The sequence below is a fragment of the mitochondrial genome of Anopheles cruzii (assembly GCF_943734635.1).
Source record: "Anopheles cruzii mitochondrion, complete genome".
Lineage (NCBI taxonomy): Eukaryota > Metazoa > Arthropoda > Insecta > Diptera > Culicidae > Anopheles > Anopheles cruzii.
Window position 1 is genome coordinate 1 of NC_044647.1, and position 15,287 is coordinate 15,287.

General features: G+C 21.6%; 13 protein-coding genes and 24 non-coding genes across 37 annotated transcripts; 22 read left to right on the plus strand and 15 right to left on the minus strand. All coding sequences in view use genetic code 5, as the record gives it.

Annotated features, from left to right (window-relative positions):
- On the plus strand, positions 1–68 carry trnI(atc). Its single transcript has one exon. It is a non-coding gene; the product is annotated as a tRNA-Ile (tRNA).
- trnQ(caa) lies at positions 66–134 on the minus strand. The gene has a single exon. It is a non-coding gene; the product is annotated as a tRNA-Gln (tRNA).
- Positions 135–203, plus strand: trnM(atg). The gene has a single exon. It is a non-coding gene; the product is annotated as a tRNA-Met (tRNA).
- On the plus strand, positions 204–1,229 carry ND2 (NADH dehydrogenase subunit 2). Its single transcript has one exon. The coding sequence runs from the start codon at positions 204–206 to the stop codon at positions 1,227–1,229; it is 1,026 nt and encodes a 341-aa protein (YP_009689500.1).
- A 12-nt stretch (positions 1,230–1,241) lies between these two features.
- Positions 1,242–1,310, plus strand: trnW(tga). The gene has a single exon. It is a non-coding gene; the product is annotated as a tRNA-Trp (tRNA).
- trnC(tgc) lies at positions 1,310–1,374 on the minus strand. The gene has a single exon. It is a non-coding gene; the product is annotated as a tRNA-Cys (tRNA).
- Positions 1,375–1,378: 4 nt separating this feature from the next.
- On the minus strand, positions 1,379–1,444 carry trnY(tac). Its single transcript has one exon. It is a non-coding gene; the product is annotated as a tRNA-Tyr (tRNA).
- Positions 1,445–2,983, plus strand: COX1 (cytochrome c oxidase subunit I). Its single transcript has one exon. The coding sequence runs from the start codon at positions 1,445–1,447 to the stop codon at positions 2,981–2,983; it is 1,539 nt and encodes a 512-aa protein (YP_009689501.1).
- Positions 2,984–2,995: 12 nt separating this feature from the next.
- trnL(tta) lies at positions 2,996–3,061 on the plus strand. Its single transcript has one exon. It is a non-coding gene; the product is annotated as a tRNA-Leu (tRNA).
- Positions 3,062–3,063: 2 nt separating this feature from the next.
- COX2 (cytochrome c oxidase subunit II) lies at positions 3,064–3,750 on the plus strand. Its single transcript has one exon. The coding sequence runs from the start codon at positions 3,064–3,066 to the stop codon at positions 3,748–3,750; it is 687 nt and encodes a 228-aa protein (YP_009689502.1).
- Positions 3,751–3,759: 9 nt separating this feature from the next.
- trnK(aag) lies at positions 3,760–3,830 on the plus strand. The gene has a single exon. It is a non-coding gene; the product is annotated as a tRNA-Lys (tRNA).
- A 14-nt stretch (positions 3,831–3,844) lies between these two features.
- On the plus strand, positions 3,845–3,912 carry trnD(gac). Its single transcript has one exon. It is a non-coding gene; the product is annotated as a tRNA-Asp (tRNA).
- On the plus strand, positions 3,913–4,074 carry ATP8 (ATP synthase F0 subunit 8). The gene has a single exon. The coding sequence runs from the start codon at positions 3,913–3,915 to the stop codon at positions 4,072–4,074; it is 162 nt and encodes a 53-aa protein (YP_009689503.1).
- Positions 4,068–4,748, plus strand: ATP6 (ATP synthase F0 subunit 6). The gene has a single exon. It carries the CDS (start codon positions 4,068–4,070, stop codon positions 4,746–4,748), a length of 681 nt encoding a protein of 226 aa, YP_009689504.1.
- A 9-nt stretch (positions 4,749–4,757) lies between these two features.
- COX3 (cytochrome c oxidase subunit III) lies at positions 4,758–5,546 on the plus strand. Its single transcript has one exon. The coding sequence runs from the start codon at positions 4,758–4,760 to the stop codon at positions 5,544–5,546; it is 789 nt and encodes a 262-aa protein (YP_009689505.1).
- A 2-nt stretch (positions 5,547–5,548) lies between these two features.
- Positions 5,549–5,615, plus strand: trnG(gga). The gene has a single exon. It is a non-coding gene; the product is annotated as a tRNA-Gly (tRNA).
- On the plus strand, positions 5,616–5,969 carry ND3 (NADH dehydrogenase subunit 3). Its single transcript has one exon. The coding sequence runs from the start codon at positions 5,616–5,618 to the stop codon at positions 5,967–5,969; it is 354 nt and encodes a 117-aa protein (YP_009689506.1).
- An 8-nt stretch (positions 5,970–5,977) lies between these two features.
- On the plus strand, positions 5,978–6,041 carry trnR(cga). The gene has a single exon. It is a non-coding gene; the product is annotated as a tRNA-Arg (tRNA).
- On the plus strand, positions 6,042–6,106 carry trnA(gca). The gene has a single exon. It is a non-coding gene; the product is annotated as a tRNA-Ala (tRNA).
- On the plus strand, positions 6,107–6,174 carry trnN(aac). The gene has a single exon. It is a non-coding gene; the product is annotated as a tRNA-Asn (tRNA).
- On the minus strand, positions 6,174–6,240 carry trnS(agc). Its single transcript has one exon. It is a non-coding gene; the product is annotated as a tRNA-Ser (tRNA).
- A 13-nt stretch (positions 6,241–6,253) lies between these two features.
- Positions 6,254–6,320, plus strand: trnE(gaa). Its single transcript has one exon. It is a non-coding gene; the product is annotated as a tRNA-Glu (tRNA).
- Positions 6,319–6,385, minus strand: trnF(ttc). Its single transcript has one exon. It is a non-coding gene; the product is annotated as a tRNA-Phe (tRNA).
- Positions 6,386–6,402: 17 nt separating this feature from the next.
- Positions 6,403–8,148, minus strand: ND5 (NADH dehydrogenase subunit 5). Its single transcript has one exon. The coding sequence runs from the start codon at positions 8,146–8,148 to the stop codon at positions 6,403–6,405; it is 1,746 nt and encodes a 581-aa protein (YP_009689507.1).
- Positions 8,149–8,160: 12 nt separating this feature from the next.
- Positions 8,161–8,225, minus strand: trnH(cac). Its single transcript has one exon. It is a non-coding gene; the product is annotated as a tRNA-His (tRNA).
- Positions 8,226–8,253: 28 nt separating this feature from the next.
- ND4 (NADH dehydrogenase subunit 4) lies at positions 8,254–9,597 on the minus strand. Its single transcript has one exon. The coding sequence runs from the start codon at positions 9,595–9,597 to the stop codon at positions 8,254–8,256; it is 1,344 nt and encodes a 447-aa protein (YP_009689508.1).
- Positions 9,597–9,893, minus strand: ND4L (NADH dehydrogenase subunit 4L). The gene has a single exon. It carries the CDS (start codon positions 9,891–9,893, stop codon positions 9,597–9,599), a length of 297 nt encoding a protein of 98 aa, YP_009689509.1.
- Positions 9,894–9,935: 42 nt separating this feature from the next.
- On the plus strand, positions 9,936–10,000 carry trnT(aca). Its single transcript has one exon. It is a non-coding gene; the product is annotated as a tRNA-Thr (tRNA).
- Positions 10,001–10,067, minus strand: trnP(cca). The gene has a single exon. It is a non-coding gene; the product is annotated as a tRNA-Pro (tRNA).
- Positions 10,068–10,072: 5 nt separating this feature from the next.
- On the plus strand, positions 10,073–10,594 carry ND6 (NADH dehydrogenase subunit 6). Its single transcript has one exon. The coding sequence runs from the start codon at positions 10,073–10,075 to the stop codon at positions 10,592–10,594; it is 522 nt and encodes a 173-aa protein (YP_009689510.1).
- A 24-nt stretch (positions 10,595–10,618) lies between these two features.
- On the plus strand, positions 10,619–11,755 carry CYTB (cytochrome b). Its single transcript has one exon. The coding sequence runs from the start codon at positions 10,619–10,621 to the stop codon at positions 11,753–11,755; it is 1,137 nt and encodes a 378-aa protein (YP_009689511.1).
- Positions 11,756–11,762: 7 nt separating this feature from the next.
- Positions 11,763–11,828, plus strand: trnS(tca). The gene has a single exon. It is a non-coding gene; the product is annotated as a tRNA-Ser (tRNA).
- Positions 11,829–11,854: 26 nt separating this feature from the next.
- On the minus strand, positions 11,855–12,805 carry ND1 (NADH dehydrogenase subunit 1). Its single transcript has one exon. It carries the CDS (start codon positions 12,803–12,805, stop codon positions 11,855–11,857), a length of 951 nt encoding a protein of 316 aa, YP_009689512.1.
- Positions 12,806–12,835: 30 nt separating this feature from the next.
- Positions 12,836–12,901, minus strand: trnL(cta). The gene has a single exon. It is a non-coding gene; the product is annotated as a tRNA-Leu (tRNA).
- A 6-nt stretch (positions 12,902–12,907) lies between these two features.
- On the minus strand, positions 12,908–14,264 carry F6C72_mgr02. Its single transcript has one exon. It is a non-coding gene; the product is annotated as a 16S ribosomal RNA (ribosomal RNA).
- Positions 14,265–14,277: 13 nt separating this feature from the next.
- trnV(gta) lies at positions 14,278–14,349 on the minus strand. Its single transcript has one exon. It is a non-coding gene; the product is annotated as a tRNA-Val (tRNA).
- F6C72_mgr01 lies at positions 14,349–15,147 on the minus strand. The gene has a single exon. It is a non-coding gene; the product is annotated as a 12S ribosomal RNA (ribosomal RNA).
- Positions 15,148–15,287: the final 140 nt, after the last annotated feature.

Sequence of the window (15,287 nt, forward strand, 5' to 3'; positions counted from 1 at the left end):
AATGAATTGCCTGATAAAAAGGATTACCTTGATAGGGTAAATCATGAAATTTAATATTTCATTCATTATATTTAATAGAATTAAACTATCTCTAAAAGAATCAAAATCTATTGTGCTTCGTACACTAAAATATAAAAAAGATAAGCTAATTAAGCTATTGGGTTCATACCCCACTTATAAAGGTTATAATCCTTTTCTTTTTAATCAAGAAAATTTCTAATAATATTTTTTTTTTTACTTTAATTTTTGGAACTTTTATAACAATTTCTTCAAATTCTTGATTAGGAGCATGAATAGGGTTAGAAATTAATTTATTATCTTTTATCCCCCTAATAAATGATAATAAAAAAAATTTATTAACATCAGAAAGATCATTAAAATACTTTTTAATTCAAGCTTTTGCTTCTTCAATTTTATTATTTGCAATTATTATATTACTATTTTTTTATAATAATAATTTTTATTTAATTAATAAAATTAATGAAGTTCTAATTTTATCTACTTTATTATTAAAAAGTGGGGCAGCCCCCTTTCATTTTTGATTCCCTGAAGTAATAGAAGGATTAAGATGAATTAATGGATTAATTTTAATAACATGACAAAAATTAGCTCCTATAATATTAATTTCTTATAATTATATATACAATTTTTTTATAATATCAATTATTTTATCTATATTAATTGGATCTTTAATAGGATTAAATCAAACCTCCTTACGAAAATTAATAGCATTTTCTTCTATTAATCATTTAGGATGAATGTTATTAGCAATAATAAATAATGAATTAATTTGATTATCTTATTTTTTCTTCTATTCTTTTTTATCTTTTTCTATTATTATTTTATTCAATAATTTTAAATTATTTTATTTTAACCAAATTTTTAATATTAGTATAATAAATCCAATTATTAAATTATTAATTTTTTTAAATTTTTTATCTTTAGGAGGATTACCTCCATTTTTAGGCTTTTTACCAAAATGATTAGTTATCCAAAATTTAATTAATATAAATCAATTATTTATTTTAACTATTAGAGTTTGTTTAACTTTAATTACTTTATATTTTTACCTTCGTCTTTCTTACAGTATTTTTATATTAAATTTCAATAAAAATTCTTGAATGTTAATGAATAACTTTAGCAATAAAAATATAACTTTTATTTTAACTATAAATTTTTTTTCTATCATAGGGTTAATAATTATTTCATTAATTTACCTAATTTTATAAAAAAAAAAAAAAAAGAATTTAAGTTAATAAAACTAATAGCCTTCAAAGCTGAAATTATTTGTAATAATCATTTAATTCTTAAGCTTTAATAATTTTAATTATTCCTTTAGAATTGCAGTCTAACATCATTATTGACTATAAAGCTAAAATGATTAAAGAGAAAATTTTCCCATAAATAAATTTACAATTTATTACCTATTATCAGCCATTTAATCTTGCGACAATGATTATTTTCTACAAATCATAAAGATATTGGTACTTTATATTTTATTTTTGGGGCTTGAGCTGGAATAGTTGGAACTTCATTAAGAATTTTAGTACGAGCAGAATTAGGACATCCTGGAGCATTTATTGGAGATGACCAAATTTATAATGTTATTGTTACTGCTCATGCTTTTATTATAATTTTTTTTATAGTTATACCTATTATAATTGGAGGATTTGGAAATTGATTAGTTCCATTAATATTAGGAGCCCCCGATATAGCTTTCCCTCGAATAAATAATATAAGATTTTGAATATTACCTCCTTCTTTAACTCTATTAGTTTCAAGAAGTATAGTAGAAAATGGGGCTGGGACAGGATGAACAGTATACCCTCCTTTATCTTCAGGGATTGCCCATGCTGGAGCTTCTGTAGATTTAGCAATTTTTTCTTTACATTTAGCAGGGATTTCTTCAATTTTAGGTGCAGTAAATTTTATTACTACAGTTATTAATATGCGATCTCCTGGTATTACATTAGACCGAATACCTTTATTTGTGTGATCAGTAGTTATTACTGCAATTTTATTACTTTTATCTTTACCTGTTTTAGCCGGAGCTATTACTATACTTTTAACTGATCGAAATTTAAATACTTCATTTTTTGACCCAGCAGGAGGAGGAGACCCAATTTTATACCAACATTTATTTTGATTTTTTGGTCATCCTGAAGTTTATATTTTAATTTTACCAGGATTTGGTATAATTTCACACATTATTACTCAAGAAAGAGGAAAGAAGGAAACTTTTGGAAATTTAGGAATAATTTATGCAATATTAGCTATTGGATTATTAGGATTTATTGTATGAGCTCATCATATATTTACAGTTGGAATAGATGTAGATACTCGAGCATATTTTACTTCAGCCACTATGATTATTGCTGTACCAACAGGAATTAAAATTTTTAGATGATTAGCTACTTTACATGGAACACAACTTACTTATAGCCCTGCTATATTATGATCTTTTGGATTTGTTTTTTTATTTACAGTTGGAGGATTAACTGGGGTTGTTTTAGCTAACTCATCAATTGATATTGTTTTACATGATACTTATTATGTAGTAGCTCATTTTCATTATGTTTTATCAATGGGAGCTGTGTTTGCTATTATAGCTGGATTTGTCCATTGATACCCTTTATTAACAGGATTAACAATAAACCCAAGTTGATTAAAAATTCAATTTTCAATAATATTTATTGGAGTAAATTTAACTTTTTTCCCTCAACATTTTTTAGGGCTAGCCGGAATACCTCGACGTTATTCAGATTTCCCAGATAGTTATTTAGCTTGAAATATTGTTTCTTCTTTAGGAAGAACTATTTCTTTATTTGCAATCATTTATTTTTTATTCATTATTTGAGAAAGAATGATTACTCAACGAACACCTTCTTTCCCAATACAACTATCTTCATCTATTGAATGATATCATACACTTCCTCCTGCTGAACATACTTACGCAGAATTTTTGTTTTTATCATCTAATTAAAAAAAAAAAAAATCTAATATGGCAGATTAGTGCAATGAATTTAAGCTTCATATATAAAGATTTTATCTTTTATTAGAAAAATGGCAACATGAGCAAATTTAGGATTACAAGATAGAACATCTCCTTTAATAGAACAATTAAATTTTTTTCATGATCACACTCTTTTAATTTTAACAATAATTACAATTTTAGTAAGCTACATTATAGGAATATTAATATTTAATAATTTTACTAATCGATTTCTTCTTCATGGTCAAACAATTGAAATTATTTGAACTGTATTACCAGCTATTATTTTAATATTTATTGCCTTTCCTTCTTTACGATTATTATACTTAATAGATGAAATTAATACTCCTTCATTAACCTTAAAATCTGTAGGACACCAATGATATTGAAGTTATGAATATTCAGATTTTTTAAATTTAGAATTTGACTCTTATATAATTCCTACTAATGAATTAGAAATAAGAGGGTTTCGTTTATTAGATGTTGATAATCGAATTATTTTACCAATAAATAATCAAATTCGAGTTTTAGTTACAGCTACAGATGTTCTTCATTCATGAACAATTCCATCTTTAGGGGTAAAGGTTGATGCAACCCCCGGTCGATTAAACCAACTTAATTTTTTAATAAACCGACCAGGTCTTTTTTTTGGACAATGTTCTGAAATTTGTGGAGCTAACCATAGTTTTATACCAATTGTAATTGAAAGAGTTCCTATAAATTATTTTATTAAATGAGTTTCTTCTCAATTAAATTAAAAAAAAAAACATTAGATGACTGAAAGCAAGTAATGATCTCTTAAATCATATTATAGTAAATTAGCACTTACTTCTAATGAAAAAAAAAAAAAAAAAAAAATTAGTTTCATAAAAACCTTAGTATGTCAAACTAAAAAAATTAGTTTAATCTAATATTTTTTAATACCACAAATAGCCCCAATTAATTGATTAATTTTATTTTTAATTTTTTCATTTACTTTAGTAATTTTTAATATATTAAATTACTATTGTGTTTTATATACTCCAATAAAAACTTCTCAATCTTTAACTACTCAATCAACTTCTTTAAATTGAAAATGATAACTAATTTATTTTCCGTTTTTGACCCTTCAACAACTATTTTAAATTTATCTTTAAATTGATTAAGAACTTTTTTAGGATTAATTTTAATTCCTTTTTCTTATTGATTACTTCCTAATCGATTTCAAATAATATGAAATAATATTTTATTAACTTTACATAAGGAATTTAAGACATTATTAGGTCTTTCTGGGCATAATGGAAGAACTTTAATGTTTATTTCATTGTTTACATTAATTATATTCAATAATTTTTTAGGATTATTTCCTTATATTTTTACTAGTACAAGTCATTTAACTTTAACATTAGCTTTAGCTTTCCCATTATGATTAAGTTTTATATTATATGGATGAATTAATCATACTCAACATATATTTGCTCATTTAGTTCCTCAAGGAACTCCTGCAGTATTAATACCTTTTATGGTATGTATTGAAACAATTAGTAATGTAATTCGACCAGGAACTTTAGCTGTTCGATTAACAGCTAATATAATTGCTGGACATTTATTAATAACTTTATTAGGAAACACAGGACCAATAGCAAGTAATTACCTCATTTTATCATTAATTTTAATTACACAAATTGCTTTACTTGTACTTGAATCAGCAGTTGCTATTATTCAATCATATGTTTTTGCTGTATTAAGAACTCTTTACTCAAGAGAAGTTAATTAAAAAAAAAAAATGTCAACACACGCAAATCACTCTTTTCATTTAGTAGATTATAGACCTTGACCTTTAACAGGGGCTATCGGGGCTATAACTACAGTTTCTGGATTAGTTCAATGATTTCATCAATATACAATAACTTTATTTATTTTAGGAAATATTATCACCTTATTAACTATATATCAATGATGACGGGATATTTCACGAGAAGGGACTTTTCAAGGGTTACATACATATTCTGTAACAATTGGTTTACGATGAGGAATAATTTTATTTATTGTTTCTGAAATTTTTTTCTTTATTTCATTTTTTTGAGCTTTTTTTCATAGAAGACTATCTCCAACAATCGAATTAGGAATAACATGACCTCCAGTTGGGATTTTAGCTTTTAACCCTTTTCAAATTCCTTTATTAAATACAGCAATTTTATTAGCTTCTGGGGTAACTGTAACTTGAGCTCACCATGCATTAATGGAAGGAAATCATTCTCAAACAACTCAAAGATTATTTTTTACTATTGTTTTAGGAGTTTATTTCACTATTCTTCAAGCTTATGAATATATTGAAGCTCCTTTTTCAATTGCAGACGCTGTTTATGGGTCTACTTTTTTTATAGCAACAGGATTCCATGGACTACATGTTTTAATTGGAACAACTTTTTTATTAATTTGTTTTTTACGACATATTAATTATCATTTTTCAAAAAATCATCATTTTGGATTTGAAGCAGCTGCTTGATACTGACATTTTGTAGATGTTGTTTGATTATTTTTATACATTTCTATTTATTGATGAGGTAGATAAAAATTTATAAAGTATATCTATGTATATGTGACTTCCAATCACAAGGACTAAAAAATTTTAGTATAAATAATATTATTAATTTCTTCAATAACTATTATTATTTTTATTATTACTATTGTTGTAATAATATTAGCTACTTTATTATCAAAAAAAACTTTATTAGACCGAGAAAAATGTTCTCCATTTGAATGTGGATTTGACCCAATAAATTCATCACGATTACCTTTTTCTTTACGGTTTTTTTTAATTGCAATTATTTTTTTAATTTTTGACGTAGAAATTGCATTATTATTACCAATAATTATAATCATTAAATCTTCTAATTTAATAAATTGATCAATTACAAGATTATTTTTTATTTTTATTTTATTAATTGGGCTTTACCACGAATGAAACCAAGGAGCCTTAGAATGAAATAATTAAAAAAAAAAAAATATGAAGCGATAAATTGCAATTAGTTTCGGCCTAATTTTAGGTGAAATTCACCCATATTTTAGGGTTATAGTTAATTATAACATTTAATTTGCATTTAAAAAGTATTGAAATTTCAATTTACCTTATTAATTGAAACCAAAAAGAGGTATATCACTGTTAATGATAAAATTGAATTCTTAAAATTCCAATTAAAGAAATATAAATGGAATTAAACCATTAAAGAATAAAGTTAGCAGCTTTTTCTTGATCTACATATTTCAAAAAAAAAAAAAATTTATATAGTTTAACAAAAACATTACATTTTCAATGTAAAAATAAAAATTTATTTTTTTATAAATATTTAAAGATTTAACAATCTCCCTAACATCTTCAATGTCATACTCTTTTTTATAAGCTATTTAAATAAAAAAAAAAAAAAAAATTAAATTAAAAATATACTTAACATTAATAATACAATAAATCATAATATATATCTTAATATATAAATTTTTAAATTATTATTTTGAAATTCTTGTAAATATAAAGAATAAGATTTTAATTTAAAATATAATATTTGTGCCCCAAAAAATTCTCTTCATCCTTGATCAAAACTTTTATATGAATATAATCCTAATTTTAATGGATAATTAATTACTCCAATAGTAGAAATAATTGGTATAAATCATATAGACCCAACAAAACAAACAAAATTATAATAATATAAAGATTTATTTATAAAAAATAATTTAACGTTTCTTAAAATATACCCTATAACTCCTCCTAAAATACAAACTAATAAAGTTAATATTTTTAAAATTAAAGGTAAACAAATCATTGCTGGATTAAAAAATATTAATCATCTTAATATTGATCCTCCAATAATTGCTATAATTATTAAAAAAAAAATTCTAAAAATTATAGTTCATCCCTTGTCATTTAAAGGATGTAAAACTCTTCTATTAAAATCTCCAGTTATTGAATAATAAACTAAACGAAATGAATAACATACAGTTAATCCTGTTCTAAAAAAAAAAAGAAAAAAAGAAAAAGAATTTAAATAAGATAAACTTACTATTTCTAAAATTAAATCTTTAGAATAAAATCCAGCCAAAAAAGGCATCCCACACAACGCTAAATTAGCCACATTAAAACAACTACACGTTAAAGGCATTCTTATTCTTAGTCTTCCTATTATTCGAATATCTTGAGAATTTTTTATATTATGAATAATAGATCCTGCACATATAAATAATAAAGCTTTAAATAAAGCATGAGTTAATAAATGAAAAAAAGCTAAATTATAATATCCTATAGATAAAATTCTTATTATTAGTCCTAATTGTCTTAAAGTTGATAAAGCAATAATTTTTTTTAAATCAAATTCAAAATTTGCTCCTAATCCTGCTATAAATATTGTTAACCCAGAGACTAATAAAAGAAATTGACCTATTCATCAATTAACTAATAAAATATTAAATCGAATTAATAAATAAACCCCAGCTGTAACTAATGTTGATGAATGCACTAAAGCGGAAACAGGGGTAGGAGCAGCTATTGCAGCAGGTAACCAAGAAGAAAAAGGAATTTGAGCTCTTTTAGTTATGGCGGCTAATATCACTAACCCTCCAATAATTATTATTTCTATATTTTTCCCTATTAAATCTAAATAAAAAATATAATTTCAACTTCCATAATTTAATATTCAAGCAATTGTTAATAATAAAGCTACGTCTCCAATTCGATTAGACAAAGCAGTTAATATCCCAGCATTATAAGATTTAACATTTTGAAAATAAATAACTAAACAATAAGAAACTAATCCTAATCCATCTCATCCTAATAAAATTCTAATTAAATTAGGACTAATAATTAATATTATTATTGATATAACAAATATTAATACTAATAAAATAAACCGATTAATATTATAGTCTTCTTCCATATATTGATTTCTATAAAAAATAACTAAAGAAGAAATTAATAAAACAAAAGATATAAATATTAAACTCATTCAATCAAATAAAAATGTTATTACAATTGACATAGATTGTATTGTTAAAATTTCTCATTCAATAAAATAAATTAAATCATTAAATAAAAATTTTAAACTAAAAAAAAATAAAGAAATTCTAATAAAAATTAAAATATAAAAACTATTTTTACAATAATTAACTAAGTTATTCACGATAAAAAAAAAAAAGATCTAAAATGAAAATTTCATATCATTGACACCACAAATCAATATTTTTTTTAAACTATTTAAATAAAAAAAAAAAAAAAAAAAAAAAAAAAATTAAATTCATAATATACAAAAATTTCTTTTTAAAATTAATAAATTTAAAGGTAATCAATGTAATATTAATAATAAAAATTCTCGAACATTTCCTACTGAAAAAAAAAAATTCCCAGAATAAATTTTTCCATGTTGACTATAAGCAAATAAATATAAAGAATAAGCAGCTCTAAAAAAAGATAAAAAAGATAATATAATTATTGTAACTCATGACCATCTAACAATTCTATTTAATAAAGAAATTTCTCCTAATAAATTTAAAGTTGGAGGTGCCGCCATATTACCAGAACATAACAAAAATCATCATAATCTAAGAGAAGGCATAAAATTTAATAACCCCTTATTAATTAACAATCTTCGTCTTCCTATTCGTTCATAAGAAATATTAGCTAAACAAAATAACCCAGAAGAACATAACCCGTGAGCAATTATTAATGCATAAGACCCTGTTAATCCTCAATAAGTTAAAGTTAATAAACCTCTTAAAACAATTCCTATATGAGCAACAGAAGAATAAGCAATTAATGCCTTTAAATCTGTTTGACGCAAACAAATTAATCTAATTAAAACTCCTCCAACTAAACTAATTCTAATAAATCAATAATTATACTTAACTCCAGAAATTTGTAATAATGAAAATATTCGTAATAATCCATATCCTCCTAACTTTAATAATACCCCAGCTAAAATTATTGACCCAGAAACAGGAGCTTCAACATGAGCCTTAGGCAGTCATAAATGAACTAAAAATATTGGCATTTTAACTAAAAATGCAAAAATTAAACATAAATATAATAAATTTATATTCAAAAAACTAACATTAATTAATAAATTAAAAGATAATGTATTATTAAAGTTTAAAATATAAAAAATTCCAATTAATAAAGGTAAAGAAGCCAATAAAGTATAAAATAATAAATAAATACCCGCTTGTAAACGTTCAGGCTGGTACCCTCATCCTAAAATTAAAAATAAAGTAGGAATTAAACTAGCTTCAAAAAATAAATAAAATATAAATATTCTTATTGAACTAAATGTTAATAACAACATTATCAATAACATTATTAACATAAAAACAAAAAAATTTTTGTAATTATTTAATAAATAAATTTTTTCTCTAGCTATTAATATTAATCCACAAATTCAAAAGCTTAATAAAATTAATCCATAAGAAATTATATCCAATCCAAACATATAACTAATATAAGTAAAATAACTCAAAAAATTAATTTTAATTATAAACAAAAATCCAACTAAAAAAATTAAATTTTGTACCATTCAATAAAATCGTTCTAAAAAAGAAAAGAAAAAAATAATTACTAATATAAAAACAAACTTTAACATTAACATTGAAGAACAGAAAAACTTTGAAAATAATCATTACCATGAGTACGAATTATAGAAACTAAAATTGATAAACCAAGAACTCCTTCACATACACAAAAAGTTAAAAAAAATATTCTAAAATAGCTTTCAAATCCTATAAAATTTAAATAAAAAAAAAAAAAAATAAAAAGACTTAAAACTATAAATTCTAAACTTAATAAAACAGATAATAAATGTTTTCGATTAGAAACAAAAACTATACACCCAAATAAAAATATAATTATTATAAAATAATATAATAAAAAATTTGACATAAAAAAAAAAAAAAAAAAAAAAAAAAAAAAAAAAAAAAAAAAGTTTAAATAGTTTAACAAAAACATTAGTCTTGTAAACTAAAAATAAGATTAAATCTTTTTAAACTTCAAGAAAAAAGAAACTTCTTTATCATTAATTCCCAAAATTAATATTTTAAATAAAACTATTTCTTGAAAAAATAAAATTAATTATTATATCTACTTGTTTAATTATAAGCTTTATTTTTATACAAATAAGTCACCCCTTATCTATAGGATTAATATTATTAATTCAAACCTTTTTAACGTGCCTATTAACAGGAATCTATGTGAAAACTTTTTGATTTTCTTACATTTTATTTTTAATTTTTTTAGGTGGAATATTAATTTTATTTATTTATGTTACTTCTTTATCTTCAAATGAAATATTTAATATATCTTTCAGATTATCTTTAATAAGATTTATAATCTTTATATTTTTTATAATAATTTTTTTATTTTTAGATAAAACTTTAATCGAACAATTTATTACAAATTTAGAAATAGAAAAAATTTTAAATTTTAATAATTTAATCAATGAAAATATATTATCTTTAAATAAAATATACAATTTCCCAATTAATATAATTACTTTATTATTAATTAATTATTTATTTTTAACATTATTAGTAACAGTAAAAATTACAAAAAAATTTTACGGACCATTACGACCTATAAACTAAAAAAAAAAAAAAAAAAAAAAAAAAATGAATAAACCAATTCGAAAAACTCACCCTTTAATTCAAATTGTAAATAATGCTCTTGTAGATCTTCCTGCTCCTTCAAATATTTCAGCTTGATGAAATTTTGGTTCATTATTAGGATTATGTTTAATACTTCAAATTTTAACTGGTTTATTTTTAGCTATACATTATGCCGCAGACATTGAAACAGCTTTTAATAGAGTAAATCATATTTGTCGAGATGTAAATAATGGTTGATTTTTACGAATTTGCCATGCTAATGGAGCTTCTTTTTTTTTTGCTTGTTTATTTATTCATGTTGGACGAGGAGTATATTACGAATCATATTTATACCATATAACATGAAATACAGGAGTTATTATTTTATTTTTAACTATAGCAACTGGATTTTTAGGTTACGTATTACCTTGAGGACAAATATCTTTTTGAGGAGCAACAGTAATTACAAATTTATTATCAGCAGTTCCATACCTAGGAATAGACTTAGTCCAATGAATTTGAGGAGGATTTGCTGTAGATAACGCTACATTAACACGATTTTTTACTTTTCATTTTATTTTTCCTTTTATTATTTTAGCTTTAATAATAATTCATTTATTATTTCTTCATCAAACAGGATCAAATAACCCATTAGGATTAAATAGTAATGTAGACAAAATTCCATTTCATCCATATTTTATTTATAAGGATATTTTTGGATTTATTATTTTTTTATGAATTTTATTAGCTTTTATTTGAAAATTCAATTATTTATTAATAGACCCAGAAAATTTTATTCCAGCTAACCCTTTAGTAACCCCTGTTCATATTCAACCTGAATGATATTTTTTATTTGCATACGCTATTTTACGATCAATTCCTAATAAACTAGGAGGAGTAATTGCTTTAGTTTTATCTATTGCAATTTTATTAATTTTACCTTTTACACATCAAAGTAAATTCCGAGGGTTACAATTTTATCCTTTAAACCAAATTCTATTTTGAAACATAGTAATTGTAGCTTCATTATTAACATGAATTGGAGCCCGACCAGTAGAAGACCCTTATGTTTTAACTGGACAAATTTTAACTGTTTTATATTTTTCATATTTTTTAATTAATCCAATAGTAGCCAAATTTTGAGATAAATTATTAAATTAAAAAAAAAAATTAATAAGCTTTTATAGCATATGTCTTGAAAACATAAGAAAGAAGTCAAATCTTCTATTAATTTAAAAAAAAAAAAAAAAAAAAAAAAAATTAAAATAATAAAGAAATAAAAAAAATTTTAATTCCAATAAAAAAAAACAAATAATTTAATGAAAAAGGCAAAAATCTTTTTCAAGCTAAATATATTAATTTATCATATCGAAAACGAGGTAAAGTCCCTCGAACTCAAATAAAAACAAAAGAAATAAATCTTAATTTTAAAAAAAATATTAATCTATAAATATCTGCACCTAAAAAAATTACAACAAACAATATTCTTATAAATAAAATTCTAGAATACTCAGCTAAAAAAATTAAAGCAAATCCTCCTCTTCTATATTCAACATTAAATCCAGAAACTAATTCTGACTCTCCTTCTGCAAAATCAAAAGGAGTTCGATTAGTTTCCGCTAAACAAGAAGCTAATCAAACTAATCCTAAAGGAAAACAAAAAAAAATAAATCAATTATTAAACTGATAATTAAAAAATCTCAAAAAATTATAATTACCAATTAAAAAAATAAAACTTAATAAAATTAATGCTAAACTAACTTCATAAGAAATTGTTTGAGCAACTGCCCGAAGTCCCCCTAATAACGCATAATTTGAATTAGAAGATCACCCAGCGATTATAACAGTATAAACCCCTAAACTTGTACAACATAAAAAAAATAAAATACCTAAATTAAAAGAATATAATTTAATTAAATAAGGAATACATATTCAAATTAATAAAGATAAAAATAAAGAAAAAATAGGAGAAAAATAATAAGAAATATAATTAGAAACTAAAGGATAAGTTTGTTCCTTACTAAATAATTTCACAGCATCACTAAAAGGTTGTAATAACCCGTTAAACCCTACTTTATTAGGCCCTTTACGAATTTGAATATACCCCAAAACTTTACGTTCTAATAAAGTTAAAAAAGCTACTCCAACTATTACTCCAATAACTAATAATAAACTTCCAATTAGTGATAATAATAAATCTATATAAAACAAAAAAAAAAAAAAAAAAAAAAAAAAAAAAAATACTATTTATAATTAAAAATTATATTTATAAATTCTAAATTTATTGCATTATTCTGCCAAAATAGTAAAAAATCCTTTTTTTCTAAATTTATTGCATTATTCTGCCAAAATAGTAAATAATATTAATAATTTTCAATTTCAATAAAATTATATTTTATATATTAGGTCCTTTCGTACTACAATATAATAATTTATTAAAGATAGAAACCAACCTGGCTTACGCCGGTTTGAACTCAGATCATGTAAGAATCAAAAGGTCGAACAGACCTAAACTTTAAACTTCTACACCTAAAAATAACTCTTAATCCAACATCGAGGTCGCAATCTTTTTTATCGATAAGAACTCTCTAAAAAAATTACGCTGTTATCCCTAAGGTAACTTAATTTTTTAATCCATAAAACAGGATCTTAGTTTCATAAATCAATGTAAAAAATAAATAAAAGTTTATTAAATTTTAATATCACCCCAATAAAATTTTATTAAAAATAAAAATTTTTAAATTCTTTATAATTTATAATTTATAAAAATAAAGATCTATAGGGTCTTCTCGTCTTTTAATTTTATTTTAACTTTTTAATTAAAAAATAAAATTCTAATAAAATTTTTAAAAAACAGTATATATCTCATTCAACCATTCATACTAGCCTTCAATTAAAAAACTATTGATTATGCTACCTTCGCACGGTCAAAATACCGCGGCCCTTTAAATTTCAGTGGGCAGGTTAGACTTTAAATAAAATACAAAAAGACATGTTTTTGTTAAACAGGTGAATATATTAAATTTGCCGAATTCTTCATAAAAACCTTTCAATTTAATTATCATATAAAAATTTATATACTAATTTTATCATAATTTTTAATATTTTTTAATTAAATATTATATTTTAATAAAAAATTTAATTTAAAATAAATAATTTTAAATAAAAAATAAATTATAACAAATTTATTAATAATAACTATTTTTAAGCTTACAATTATTTTTTTAATTATTAAAAATTTAAAAATTTATTTTAAAGCTTATCCCTTAAAATATTATTTTAATTATTTATTTAATTTAAATAATTAATTAAATAAAATAATTAAACTAAATTAAATTTATTTCTTAAAAAACTAGATATATTTTAAAACGATTAACATTTCATTTCTAATTAAATATTAAAAATAATTATTTCACAATAACTTTTATATATTAATTAAATCTTTAAAATTCGAGAAAAATTAATATAATAATTAATTATTTAATAAACCCTGATACACAAGGTACAATAAATAAAATTTTCTTTAAAAATAAAAATTTTTCAATTTATTTCAATATTCTTTTAAAATACTATTAAACTATAATTAAAATTATTAATTCATTAAAAATTACTAAAACACTTAATATTAAAATTAATTTTATTATTAAATTTATAAAAAAAAATAATTAATAAAAAAAAAAAAATCAATTTAAATTGAATTGCACAAATTTCTTTTCAATGTAAATGAAATACTTTACTCATTAAGCTTTAAATTGTCAATCTAGATACACTTTCCAGTACATCTACTATGTTACGACTTATCTCATTTTAAAAATGAGAGCGACGGGCGATGTGTGCATGTTTTAGAGCTATAATCATATAAATAATCTATTTTATATTACTATTAAATCCACTTTCATATTTTTATCATTTTCAAAAAATAATCCATTTAAATAAATTTATTGTAATCCATTTCTACTTAACCATAAACTGCACCTTGATCTGACATTTTATTTATTTTAATATTAAGAAATTTATTAATCTTATAATATATTCTGATGACGATGATATACAAATTGAAAACAAAATTAAGTAAGGTCCAATGTGGATTATCAATTACAGAACAGATTCCTCTAAATAGACTAAAACACCGCCAAATTCTTTAAATTTTAAGAATATAACTAATACTACTTAAGTATAATAATTATTTAATTTTAATAATAGGGTATCTAATCCTAGTTTATAATAAAATTTTTATAGCTTAAATTAAAAATTAAATTAATTATAAATAAATTTAAAAATTTCACCTAATAAATTTAAAAAAAAATTAAAATAAATATTCATTTAACTAATACTAAAAATTTTTATTTGCATCATTTGTATAACCGCAGTAGCTGGCACAAATTTTACCAATACTATATATTATTATTAATTCAAAATTGCTTTTATTATTAATATTAATTACTGCGAATAAAATTATATTTATTAATTTTTAAAATTAATAATAATTCTTACATAAATTTACATGTAAAATAAAATATAAATAAAAATTTTTAACTAGAATAAAATAATATATAAATAAATAATATTTATTTATAAATTAAATATATTAATATATAATATATATATATATAAAATTTTATATTTATATATATAATATATATTTAATTAATTATGCTTATAATTAATTAATAATTTATATAAATCTATTTTA